Source organism: Rutilus rutilus, assembly GCF_951802725.1.
Source record: "Rutilus rutilus genome assembly, chromosome: 7".
Classification (NCBI taxonomy): Eukaryota; Metazoa; Chordata; class Actinopteri; order Cypriniformes; family Leuciscidae; genus Rutilus; species Rutilus rutilus.
In genome coordinates, this window is record NC_140221.1 from 36,483,927 (window position 1) to 36,497,578 (window position 13,652).

At 44.7% G+C, this 13,652-nt stretch overlaps 2 protein-coding genes across 2 annotated transcripts; both read left to right on the forward strand.

Annotated features, from left to right (window-relative positions):
- The first annotated feature begins 4,773 nt into the window (after nucleotides 1-4,773).
- Nucleotides 4,774-7,885, forward strand: LOC311294483 (uncharacterized protein). Its single transcript, XM_084415392.1, has 4 exons — nucleotides 4,774-4,911; nucleotides 5,004-5,100; nucleotides 5,186-5,257; nucleotides 5,563-7,885. Exon 4 carries the CDS (start codon nucleotides 6,418-6,420, stop codon nucleotides 7,498-7,500), a length of 1,083 nt encoding a protein of 360 aa, XP_084271518.1. The 5' UTR covers nucleotides 4,774-4,911; nucleotides 5,004-5,100; nucleotides 5,186-5,257; nucleotides 5,563-6,417; the 3' UTR covers nucleotides 7,501-7,885.
- A 2,960-nt stretch (nucleotides 7,886-10,845) lies between these two features.
- LOC311294568 (uncharacterized protein) lies at nucleotides 10,846-13,170 on the forward strand. Its single transcript, XM_084415517.1, has 4 exons — nucleotides 10,846-11,893; nucleotides 11,986-12,082; nucleotides 12,168-12,239; nucleotides 12,545-13,170. The coding sequence occupies exon 1, from the start codon at nucleotides 10,878-10,880 to the stop codon at nucleotides 11,610-11,612; it is 735 nt and encodes a 244-aa protein (XP_084271643.1). The 5' UTR covers nucleotides 10,846-10,877; the 3' UTR covers nucleotides 11,613-11,893; nucleotides 11,986-12,082; nucleotides 12,168-12,239; nucleotides 12,545-13,170.
- The last annotated feature ends 482 nt before the right edge of the window (nucleotides 13,171-13,652 follow it).

Sequence of the window (13,652 nt, forward strand, 5' to 3'; positions counted from 1 at the left end):
TACAGGTGCTGTACAGTCTGACCCTGGTGCTGGCTCCTCTAAGCAAGTAACACTGGGTACGTGTGCAATACATTACTACTTTTAAGTTTTAAATATGGCTGACTGTATGTTCTGCAGTAGAGGGAAATACAGTGTCCCTGTTGAAGCCAGCACACATACACACAGTCTCCCACACAGAGGTCAGTATGCAGCAGACAGAACACCAAACATAACCTGCTTTACAACAGTTATGCTTTACATTGGCCTATTTTTATTTATTAGGGTGGAGGAAATGAAGACACTCTGTCTGTGTGTCTCAGACAGTTGCTGATGTGAATGCACTGGGTTTTTACTATGGCAAACATTTGAATGTGTGGCATAAAAAAGGGACTGGCCCTTACACATCTCTTTTATTGTAGGATTTTTCACAACCTGCCCCAGAAACTGAGGCCTCTACCTCAATGGGCTTCAGAAGAAATGTGTAAGGATTTAAAACCCTTGACATAAATTACAGTCAGTCCTGTGTTTGTAGGAAGTCAAGGAACTTTTTGTGATCTGATGAGCCTCCAGAAAACTTGTAATGATCATGTTTGTGGTGGAATTATGTTTCAGGTGGAAACAGACTCAGTCAGGGCCCTGTACAAAAGGAGTCTTGAACTAGACTGCACACTAGGAGACTTGAACTAGACTGTTCACTAAAGGAGACTTTAACTAGACTGCACACTAAAGGAGTCTTGAACTAGACTGCTCACTAAAGGAGTCTTGAACTAGACTGTTCACTAAAGGAGACTTGAACTAGACTGCTCACTAAAGGAGTCTTGAACTAGATTGCTCACTAAAGGAGTCTTGAACTAGACTGCACACTAAAGGAGTCTTGAACTAGATTGCTCACTAAAGGAGTCTTGAACTAGACTGCACACTAAAGGAGTCTTGAACTAGACTGCTCACTAAAGGAGTCTTGAACTAGATTGCTCACTAAAGGAGTCTTGAACTAGACTGCTCACTAAAGGAGTCTTGAACTAGATTGCTCACTAAAGGAGTCTTGAACTAGACTGCTCACTAAAGGAGTCTTGAACTAGATTGCTCACTAAAGGAGTCTTGAACTAGACTGCACACTAAAGGAGTCTTGAACTAGATTGCTCACTAAAGGAGTCTTGAACTAGACTGCACACTAAAGACTGTTCACTAAAGGAGCTGGACTGTGCGCTGAGGAGGCTCAAAAAATAAATAAATTGGAGCTGGATTAAACTGATCTCAGTATGTGAACTTATTTAACCAAGTAACACTTTAGTATGAATATTTATTAATGCAACTTTCTCTTGCTCTCTTTCTCCCTCCCATCCCACAAAACCAATAAAACAGTTTGAGACCTATCTGCAGTTTCAATGTGCTTTTTTAAGTGTAATATTGTATGGTGATTGCATCTACAGTACATCTGCACCAGCTGGGTGGTCCGCTCTGGTGACTCTGAAGTGCCGAACACATGTTGAAATGTGCCTTTAGGAGGCCAAAGGTCATCTCGATCTTCACTCTGGTTTTACTGAGGGCCACATTGAAATGGTGCTGTGGCCCTGTCTGAGGGTCATGATAGGGGGTTATTGTGTAAGTTTTTCTATCTCAGTTCAAGTTAACAGTGTTTTGTACTGTACCAAATTTAACTTGCTTTCCTCAAAGCGCTGAAACAACAAAGACTCACGGAAAATTTGTGAGTCAAGCACTGGAGCCAGGCCATTTGGCATCCAAACTTGTGATCATACGTTCATGACCACAAGTCGTCTGCAGATGAAATGTTTAGTAGATCATTGTTATATCTGTTAATGTTACTATTCATTTAAAGATTCATCTCACAGAAAATAATCATCTCACATATTCACATCATCTCTACCTGAACATTAAGGCTGTGATAGGACTTCCTATTAACATAATCTGCCTCATGTTGGAGCAGTGGAGATTGGAGCAATAGACTGCATACATGTTGCAATGACTCTATCTATCATAAGATTAACAGAATAATAATTAAAAAGATTTAAAATAATTCTTAACATGTATTGTATAATACATTTGTGAAATTTGCTTTTTTTTTTAAGTGTTCATGTGATGTCACCCTATCAATATATCTTAAACCAGCAATTTTATAAAAGCCCTCTTTTATGGACATGGTCGATAAATGTCCGGGGAACACTATTAAAGAAACTATCATGTACTCCTGCAGAGCGACCTTGCGAATGGTTTGACAAACCGTGTTTTCCCCTAGCTTCTGTGCGTCAGCCACCGTGCAAGTACCACTTACAAAAAAAAAAAAAACGCAACGCAATATTTGCGGTACAGTAAGTGCATGAATTCGACGTGTTAAATTCTTTATGTGCGGCGAAAGAAGTTTGCAAAGATAAGACATTGCTTCCGCGGAAAATCTGTATCTTTCATACAAATAACAAAAAGGGGATTTTGTCATGCTAAAAACTTTTTTTATTTGATTTTTACTTGATTTGGAAGAAAAGGTGAAGTCATTGCGACACTTGGAATAAGTTACGTCATATGGCAAGCCGTTTTAGCTTAAATTGTACCCAGCGTTACTCGTCGTAATTGCATTTTTACTAGTAAGAATTCAATTAGAGAGCTCTACAATTCAATTCTTACTAGTAGCAATTACAATTAGACAGCTCTCTAATTCAATTACTACTAGTAAGAATTACAATTACAGAGCTCTCTAATTCAATTATTACTAGTAAGAATTACAATTACAGAGCTCTCTAATTCAGTTCTTACTAGTAACAACTCCAATTAGAGAGCTCTACAAATGAATTTTTACAAGTCGTATGTCTCCATTGACTTCCATTCATTTTTAATTACGGAGCTGTACAATTGAATTGTTACTAGTAAGAATTACAATTAGAGAGCTCTACAATTGAATTGTTACTAGTAAGAATGCAATTGCAGAGCTCTTTAATTCAATTCTTACTAGTAACAATTTAAATAGAGAGCTCTCTAATCCAATTATTACTAGTAACAATTCCAATTAGAGAGCTCTCTAATTCAGTTGTTACTAGTAAGAATGTAATTGCAGAGCTCTTTAATTCAATTACAGAGCTCTGCAATTATACATATCTTTAGTTCATATTTTTACTAGTAAAAATTCAATTAGAGAGCTCTGTAATTGCATTCTTACTAGTAAGAATTTAATTAGAGAGCTCTCTAATTGTAATTGTTACTAGTAATAATTGAATTAGAGAGCTCTCTAATTGTAATTCTTACTAGTAACAATTCAATTGTAGAGCTCTCTAATTGTAATTCTTACTAGTAACAATTCAATTGTAGAGCTCCATAATTAAAAAATGAATGGAAGTCAATGGAGACATACGACTAGTAAAAAATCATTTGTAGAGCTCTCTAATTGGAGTTGTTACTAGTAAGAATTGAATTAGAGAGCTCTGTAATTGTAATTCTTACTAGTAATAATTGAATTAGAGAGCTCTCTAATTGTAATTGCAACTAGTAAGAATTGAATTGTAGAGCTCTCTAATTTAATTCTTACTAGTAAAAATGCAATTACAACGAGTAACGCTGGGAACAATTTAAGCTAAAACGGCTTGCCATATTATGGTACAATTTAAGCTAAAACGGCTTGCCATATTCGTCACCTATATGTTTCTTTGCTCTCAGCTGATTGGTCAAACTTCAGTCTGAGATCTTGAATCCAGCACATAACCTGCCCCGGAGCAGGTTAGCCGTGCAGCGTAAGATACCATGGCAACGAACACCGATTAAAGCCAAGCTACTATCATAGTACCTAACCCAGGGTTGGCGGAAACTAAACTGAAACATAGCTGGTGTTGACCTAAACCGGCTTCATGGTACAGGCCCCTGGAGTTGTAAGGAGGTGCGGATCGAGCCTGATATAAATTATTAACAATATTTTCGAGCCGCATCCTCGCTTCATTCTCAAATATTATTGTTTGTCTAAAGTGGTGTAGACAAACTATATAATAAAATATGACCAAGGATACAATCAGCCCACGCAGTCGTCTCTCCATAGTAAACAGCGGCGTGTTGTCTGACGGATTTTCCACCTCTTTGTTTACTTCCGGGAGTTCTGTTGGAATTTTCCCGCACGTTAATTCTGACCAAACGAAGTGCAGTTATGGAAATGCGTTCAAGACACATCTGGCCAACGAGTGATGTGGACGTTGCCACGTGACTGCATTTTGGTTCGTTTTATCAACTCATAACTACAGTATAGTGTGAAAAGGAACCAAAACGCCTGAAAAATGCTACAAAGTAGGCTATCATTTTTCGCCCTTGGTCCGGACCAAATGAACCGAACTGAAGATGTGAAAGCAAAGCACCCTTAATCAAACAACAAAAGAGAGCGAGAAGATTGAATCTTTATTTGATTTATTCAATGAAACATTCAATTTATTCAATTTCTGTAGTATCCCTGTACCTGAATAGCCTACTGTTAGACCTGAAAACCTTAACGCACTTGCATTTGTATTTTTTATTTTATTGTAAATATATTTATTTGTTCTTGTTTACGTGTCAATTTAATTCAAGGTTGAAATTAAGCTTCCTTGTGTGTAAACTCATGCACAACAGAAATACCCATAGAGTGAACAAACATTTAGCTGACAGCTGCTGTTGATGAGTGACAGTAACGTTTGTAACTAGGCTACTAGACTTTTTTGAAAGTTATATATGTAGCCTGTGGATTTGGGGTGCTCTCTTTTCCCTCTCTTCTCCCTCTTTCTCCACCTCTCGCTCACTTTCACTCTTTCCCGTATTGCTACGTCACCTAATGTGGGTGGGAGAGGTCGGCAATTAAGCGCAGGCAGGTGTATAGGCACCTGGGGTCCTCATGCCGGTAGCCATTCATTGTAGCTAGTTACTGACGCGTTGGAGTGCAGCAGTGTTCCTGGGTGCTGTTTGTTGTGCAAGGTATGTCCAGACTATCTGTTGTTGTATGACTATAATGGTTATTTGGGTTCAGTGCACTAAGGGAGGTTTTAATGTTTTCTTGATGGGTTAAGGTGTTACCGAGCGATTGCCAACGGCGCTACTGTTTTGTGTGTGTGCATGCGTTTCCAAAATACGTTGGGAATGCCTAGAGTGACAAGCGTAGAGAAGGTACCCTTTTATTCTATCTGTTTTAGCGTATCTTTGTTGGTTTATTACGTTAATTGTAATGAGGCTCCGTTGTTATGTTCGCCAGCGTCCAGTGACCCTGGTGAATGCGTGAAGCACGGAACACTGTCTACTCACCCAATCGCTAGCTTGCAAAAAGGTATGTTATGGTTTTAATTATAATGTGTTTGGTAAAAAGCAAAACGTGTAATAAAGTTATGTGCTTCATGGTCTTTGCTGAAAGAAGTAATGGTGAAGGGTTTTTCTTGCAGTAAATCTACCGGCTTACGTCTGGTTAGGATCTAACAGTATTTAATTTATGGGTCTTGTGTTTGCCGTGTGTGCGCGTGCATTTAGTAGCTATATGTAAATAGACTGACTGATTATGACTCGTAGGCGCACAGAGCACTCAACTGGGTCTCTTGTTTCTTTTTTGTTTGTTTGTTTGTTGGTTTGTTTTTATAGAGGCTACAGCAATCAGATTGTCGGCTGCTGTTCTCTTGAATGTGTTTGAATGTGTATGTATGTGCAGGTGCTGCTTCTTAGACACTTGTCCGTTTGGTTTATTGATTTATTGTATTTTTCTTTTTTTTCTTTTCTTTTACCACTAGCCGGCGGGCTGTAAGAGATGTGTGTTAGTGAACTGATGGTGGCCACCGGCTAGCGGTTTCTTCTCTTTGTTTGTCTCCCCTCCCCTTCCCTATTAATAGCCTAATGTGGATTGGGCTTATAGGAGCGATTAGCCTACCGGGCTCTAGTCTGGTTTCCTTAGAGTGTTTCACCCATTTGGAACTGATGTGTGCAGTGTAATGCTGTGAAGTGTGCATCTGTTGTAATAGCTCAACCAGCAACGTTGCTGTGGTGTGTAAGCTGAGTTTGTAGTGTTTGTTCTACTCTAAAGTGGTGTGCCTTAGCTCACGTGTGGTATCGAAACCTAGGCCTGTTTAAGCTTACATTCTGGTGGCTCACTCTACTATGGCTTATCCCTGTTAAATGATGAATTTGTGTGTTATTTATTGACTATCTAAAGCGACTCATTTTTTTTACTAAGATAAAATAAACATTGTATCTTTTTACTTTGCTAAACCAAGCCTGTGCGTGCTCCTTTATAAAGGGGTCCCCTTGCCCTTACCAGTCTTGTCCAAGGGGTGGCGTAGTCAGCACTGCCATCGCCCCACTAGGGGGCAACAATTTGGCGTAGTCGGCAGGGTAGCATTTGTGTCGCTAGGTTAGTTTATTCAAGCAGCACCTGTGTGTGTGTGTGTGTGTCTGAGAGAGAGAGTACGCAAGTGTGTATAGAGAACAGCAGCTGGCAACAAAATGAGTGACGGAGAGGAGTCCGCGGTGGAGTTACAGCAGCTGCGACGACGTTTGGAGCAGCTCCAGGCTGAAAATGAGAGACTCTCGGGGGGAGGGACAGCGGACAATGCTAGTAGCAGTACTACTAGTACCCAGCCTGCTCGACGGGAGCAAGCGCTCTTTATACCTCGAGAGCGGCGATGCCCGAAGTTTTCTGGCTCTGCAACTGCAGGGTCTTTGTCTGTTGAAGAATGGATTGAAGAGGCAAAAAGTTGTATTCGGGCAACGCATATGTCTAATTTTGACAAGGCCCTGTTTTTGTTTGATCACTTAGAGGGTGAAGCCCGAAATGAGATTAAGTACCGTCCTATAGCCACACGTGAAAACCCTGAGTCGATAATTGAAGTCTTAAGGGAAGTATATGGGTGTGCTAAATCATATGTGTACTGGCAACAGCGTTTCTTTAACAGAAAGCAAAAGGACAATGAAACTTTGTTTGAGTTCTCTCATGCTTTAATGGAAATGTTGGATAAAGTAAAACAGTCAAATGAAGGTGCCATTAGGAACCCTGATATTGTTTTGCGAGACCAGTTCTGTGAAAATGTTTGTGATCCTATGTTACGCAGGGAACTCAAGCGACTGGTACGAGCAGATAGTGGGTTGACTCTTCTAGCCGTACGGAAAGAAGCTATAAGGTGGGTGCAGGAGGGTCAGTCCAACCGAGACCGTAGCTATCGTGCTCCAGGTGCAAGCAGTGAAGCTCAGGTGGTGTCGCAATGTGTTACAGCCCCCCAGTCATCGGAATTCATTGAATTAAAAGACTTGGTCCTTAAGCAACAAGCTCAGTTAGACATGCTCGTGAGGCAGTTAGGACACCATAGTGGTAGATCACAGCCCCCTCCACCACACCGGGGTGGGCGATACAAACGTGCCCCCAATGGTCAGCCCATTTGTCTACGGTGCGATCAGCCAGGCCATATAGCCCGCTATTGCCAGGCAGTTCCCCCCACCCACAATAGTAGGTTAGCTTCACGTTTGCCCCCTGATATCCCCCCTAACCAAGCACCGGGCCCAGACAACCTCCCTAGTCAATCGGGAAACTAGCAATTCCCAGTGTGCAGAGCCACACGCTGGGAAGGGACGTGTCTGGCTCAATTTATTCTCAATCATATGATAAGTTAGTTAAAACTTGCCCTGTATTGTCTGTTTCTATGGGAGACGTAACAGTTCCCTGCTTGATTGACACTGGGTCAATGGTGACCACCATCACCGAGAGTTTCTTTCGAGAGCATTTTCATCATCTACAAAGGAAGGATTGTAGATGGCTTGGGCTTAAGGCCGCTAATGGTTTAGACATCCCCTATATTGGTTACCTAGAGTTGGATGTGGGGGTACTGGGGCAATGCATTCAGGGGAGGGGAATTTTGATTGTTAAAGACCCAGAGAATAGCACTCTTAAAGACCGTAAGCTTGTAACACCCGGGATACTGGGAATGAATGTAATTGGGGAATGCTATCCGGTCCTTTTTAAACAACATGGGTCACAGCTCTTTCATTCCCTTCCTGTGAAATCGGCGGCACCGGCAGCCCGACGTGCGTTGAGACACTGCGAACAGATCCAGGCCATTGTAAATGCACAGAAGCCGTTCAAAGTGAAAGTCCATGGGAAAAGGGCAGTCTGTCTGGAGGCAGGAGCCCTAACTATGGTCCCGGTTACATGCCCCCAGCTTGAGTCCGTAGAGTTTTTGCTGGAGCCCTTGGACTTTGACGAGGAGCAGTTGCCCGAAGGCCTACTAGTGTCCCCTACCCTGGTGCCGGCTAGAAAGGGTTTTTTATATGCACCTGTAGTGAATGTGGGTAACACAAAGGTATGGTTGCCCCCACGCCGCCCTATTGGCACTGTACAAGTTGTGGCAGCAGCTGTAACAGGAACAGCTGCCTCTATATCAGTCGACCCTTCATGGGAACAGTGTCAAGCTTATGTCTCCACCCAGGAGGTAGTTGAGTGCTGCAGTGTCCCTGAGTTCACGGTGCCAGACTTTCCGGGGTTGACCCAGCAACAAGCTGCTGAGGCCAGGGCCCTCCTTGTCCAGTATAGCAACATCTTTTCCCAAGGGGAGGGAGACCTAGGATGCACGTCCTTAATCAGCCATGAGATTCCCCTGTTGGACAATGCTCCTGTTCGACAGCCATATCGTAGAATTCCACCCTCCCAGTATGAAACTGTAAAAGCGCACATCCGACAGCTCTTAGATAGTAAAGTCATCAGAGAAAGTAGCAGTCCATATTCTTCTCCTATAGTCTTGGTGACTAAGAAGGATGGGAGTTTGCGCCTTTGTGTAGATTACAGGCAGCTAAATGCAAAAACCCGCCGTGACGCATATCCCCTTCCCCGTATCGAAGAATCGTTGGATGCACTTTCAGGAGCAAAATGGTTCTCCACCTTGGACCTTGCAAGTGGATACAATCAGGTGCCAATGGTGGAGCAGGATAAATCTAAGACCGCCTTCTGTACGCCTTTTGGCCTATTTGAGTTTAACAGAATGGCATTTGGACTGTGTAATGCGCCTGGAACGTTCCAGCGTTTAATGGAGCGCATGTTTGGCGATTGCAGATACCAGTCCGTTCTACTGTACCTGGACGATGTGATCGTCTTTTCCGCCACCATCCAGCAGCATTTGGAAAGACTGGGAGAGGTGTTTTCCCGTCTGCAAAAACAGGGACTAAAAGTAAAACTGTCAAAATGCCGTTTCTTCCAGCACCAGGTTAGTTACTTGGGGCATGTGGTCTCCGCTGAGGGAGTTGCCACGGATCCCGCCAAGATAGAGGTGGTTAAGGAGTGGAGGCGCCCTGGACATCTGGCTGAATTACGATCTTTCCTCGGTTTCGCGAGCTATTATCGGCGTTTCGTGGAGGGATTTTCAAAGCTGGCAGCCCCGCTCCACCATCTGGTAGGAAGACTCAGTGGACCTCGAAGGAAGGGAAAGACCCCCCCCGTTCCTTTGGCCTCGGCCTGGGATGAAGGATGTGAGCAAGCATTTCTGTCTCTGAAGGAGCGACTCACCTCGGCTCCAGTGCTGGCTTATGCCGACTTTAAGAAGCCCTTCATCTTGGAGGTAGATGCCAGCCACGGAGGTCTTGGTGCAGTCCTCTCCCAAGAACATGGAGGGAAAGTACGCCCAGTCGCATTTGCCAGTCGGGGACTCAGAGCTGCTGAAAGAAATATGGAGAACTATAGCTCCATGAAGCTCGAACTACTTGCGGTAAAATGGGCAGTTACGGAAAAGTTCCGTGAATATTTGCTGGGGAACCATTTCACAATCCTTACTGACAATAACCCCCTGAGCCATTTGCACACGGCAAAGCTGGGAGCAACCGAGCAGCGGTGGGCTTCTCAACTGGCATCATTCAATTTTACCCTCAGATATCGTCCGGGCAAGAGCAATCAGAATGCCGACGCCCTTTCTCGGCAGTATCTGGAACGCTTCACCTTCGGGACAGAGGTCCCCGCGTTGGGCGCATTGACCAGCCTTGGTCCGACGCCGGCCATAGAGGGCCAATGCGAGGAGGTGGTGGCCTTACCGGGGCGTACACCTCAGGATCTCAGCTCGCTTCAGGATGCTGACCCAGTCATCGGGCCCGTGAGGAAGTACTATCAAGAAGGGCGACGGCCAGGTGCAATGGAGCGTGAAGCGTTACCCAAGTCCAGCAGGGCCCTGCTCCGGCACTGGGACCGCCTAGTCAACGAGGAAGGAGTTCTGTACCGCCAGATTCATGCACCAGGGGGGGGTCCAGAGACTCTCCAGCTGTTGCTGCCTCAGTGCCTGCAAGCCGAAGTCCTACGGAGTGTCCACGATGAGCAAGGGCACCAAGGCATGGAAAGAACACTCCAGCTACTCCGAAGCCGATGTTTTTGGCCCAGTATGACTAAAGATGTTGAACAGTGGTGCCAGCAGTGCCAGCGATGCGTTCTGGGGAAGGCCGTCCAGCCCAAAGTCCGTACGTATTGGAGCACGATGCAAGCTACTCGACCGAATGAAATCCTGGCTCTTGATTTTACTCTGTTAGAGCCGGCCAGTGATGGACGAGAGAATGTCTTGATTCTCACAGACATATTTACAAAGTACTCGCAGGCTGTCCCTACTAAAGACCAAAGAGCTCCTACTGTGGCCAGGGCCTTGGTGCAGCAATGGTTCCATAGGTTTGGTCCCCCAGCTCGTATACACTCTGACCGAGGGCGAAACTTTGAGAGCCTCCTGATCCAGCAACTGTGTCAGATGTATGGTATACAAAAGAGCCGCACCACTCCGTACCATCCTCAAGGGAATGCCCAGTGTGAGCGGTTTAACCGCACACTCCATGACTTGCTGCGCACACTACCTGAGATAGAGAAGCGTCGCTGGCCACATCATCTGCCTCAGCTCACCTTTGCCTATAATATTACCCCACACCAGACCACAGGGCATACACCATATTATCTGATGTTTGGCCACCACCCAAGATTGCCAGTTGATTTCTTGCTTGGTATCAGGGAGGCTGCTCCAGACACCAACACCCTAGAAGAATGGGTTGAAAAGCACCAGCAAAGTGTCAGGATGACTCATGAACATGTCAAGCAGAGATCAGAAGAACTGGCCCTCAGGCGGAACCAGAACCATAATGATCAGGTGAACGATGCCGGCTTCCAAGAAGGAGATTTGATCTATCTGCGGAACCACCCACATGGGAGAAATAAAATCCAGGACTACTGGAACTCTGTGGCCTATCGAGTTGTACGCTGCCCTTCTGGAGCAGGAGCGGTATACACTGTGATCCCTGTAGATGCGGGTGGACCTGTTCGACAGGTGCATCGTTCTGAGATGCGCGCCATCCCCATGGGATTGAGGCCCGGGCCAGGTGGTGTTCCTGGTCCAGCTTGGGAAGAGGAGACCCTCAAAGATCCTCCTGCCTGGAACGATAGTGATGCCCGAGATGTGATCATTTGGTATGGGGCAGAACAAGAACCTCAAGCTGTACCTGCGCCAACCGGCACCTCAGCGTCTGAAGAAATTGACAGCGAGGATATGGCTGAGGTGCCTGAGGACAATATTGTGGCTGTGCGCCGTTCAGCGAGGTCTACAGCAGGGCAGCACTCCAATCTCTACCATCTACCCCGGCCGACTTGTGGCAGAAATGATGGTCCATCAGGAATAGAGGGTGAAGACTCCTGGGCATGAGGTGTCATCGTCGGGCCGCCGATTCATTTGGAGGGGGTGGATTGTAGCCTGTGGATTTGGGGTGCTCTCTTTTCCCTCTCTTCTCCCTCTTTCTCCACCTCTCGCTCACTTTCACTCTTTCCCGTATTGCTACGTCACCTAATGTGGGTGGGAGAGGTCGGCAATTAAGCGCAGGCAGGTGTATAGGCACCTGGGGTCCTCATGCCGGTAGCCATTCATTGTAGCTAGTTACTGACGCGTTGGAGTGCAGCAGTGTTCCTGGGTGCTGTTTGTTGTGCAAGGTATGTCCAGACTATCTGTTGTTGTATGACTATAATGGTTATTTGGGTTCAGTGCACTAAGGGAGGTTTTAATGTTTTCTTGATGGGTTAAGGTGTTACCGAGCGATTGCCAACGGCGCTACTGTTTTGTGTGTGTGCATGCGTTTCCAAAATACGTTGGGAATGCCTAGAGTGACAAGCGTAGAGAAGGTACCCTTTTATTCTATCTGTTTTAGCGTATCTTTGTTGGTTTATTACGTTAATTGTAATGAGGCTCCGTTGTTATGTTCGCCAGCGTCCAGTGACCCTGGTGAATGCGTGAAGCACGGAACACTGTCTACTCACCCAATCGCTAGCTTGCAAAAAGGTATGTTATGGTTTTAATTATAATGTGTTTGGTAAAAAGCAAAACGTGTAATAAAGGTATGTGCTTCATGGTCTTTGCTGAAAGAAGTAATGGTGAAGGGTTTTTCTTGCAGTAAATCTACCGGCTTACGTCTGGTTAGGATCTAACAGTATTTAATTTATGGGTCTTGTGTTTGCCGTGTGTGCGCGTGCATTTAGTAGCTATATGTAAATAGACTGACTGATTATGACTCGTAGGCGCACAGAGCACTCAACTGGGTCTCTTGTTTCTTTTTTGTTTGTTTGTTTGTTGGTTTGTTTTTATAGAGGCTACAGCAATCAGATTGTCGGCTGCTGTTCTCTTGAATGTGTTTGAATGTGTATGTATGTGCAGGTGCTGCTTCTTAGACACTTGTCCGTTTGGTTTATTGATTTATTGTATTTTTCTTTTTTTTCTTTTCTTTTACCACTAGCCGGCGGGCTGTAAGAGATGTGTGTTAGTGAACTGATGGTGGCCACCGGCTAGCGGTTTCTTCTCTTTGTTTGTCTCCCCTCCCCTTCCCTATTAATAGCCTAATGTGGATTGGGCTTATAGGAGCGATTAGCCTACCGGGCTCTAGTCTGGTTTCCTTAGAGTGTTTCACCCATTTGGAACTGATGTGTGCAGTGTAATGCTGTGAAGTGTGCATCTGTTGTAATAGCTCAACCAGCAACGTTGCTGTGGTGTGTAAGCTGAGTTTGTAGTGTTTGTTCTACTCTAAAGTGGTGTGCCTTAGCTCACGTGTGGTATCGAAACCTAGGCCTGTTTAAGCTTACATTCTGGTGGCTCACTCTACTATGGCTTATCCCTGTTAAATGATGAATTTGTGTGTTATTTATTGACTATCTAAAGCGACTCATTTTTTTTACTAAGATAAAATAAACATTGTATCTTTTTAGTTTGCTAAACCAAGCCTGTGCGTGCTCCTTTATAAAGGGGTCCCCTTGCCCTTACCAGTCTTGTCCAAGGGGTGGCGTAGTCAGCACTGCCATCGCCCCACTAGGGGGCAACATATAACTGTCTGAAAACAAAACAGTGTTCACAAACTGTCTAAATATGTTCACCATGGTTCATTTCTGCATATAAAAAAAAGAGTAAACTATATAATCGCATCCTAGTAAGATGTAGTCTAAGTCACAATTTGAATTGCTTTAACGTTTTTAGGGCCCAAGCCCTGAAGGGGCGAAGGCCCTATTGTTTTCGTTAGGATTATTATTATTATTATTGTTCTTCAAGGGTTCGGGGGCTTTTGGGGCCTTTAACGTGCTCAAAAACTCATGAAACTTTGCACGCAGGTCAGAACCTGCGGCCATTAGGGCCGGGCTGAAGCTGGTACCCGGGCGTGGCAGGGGGGCTCAACAGCGCCCCCTAGAACACAATCTTAAATCTTGGACA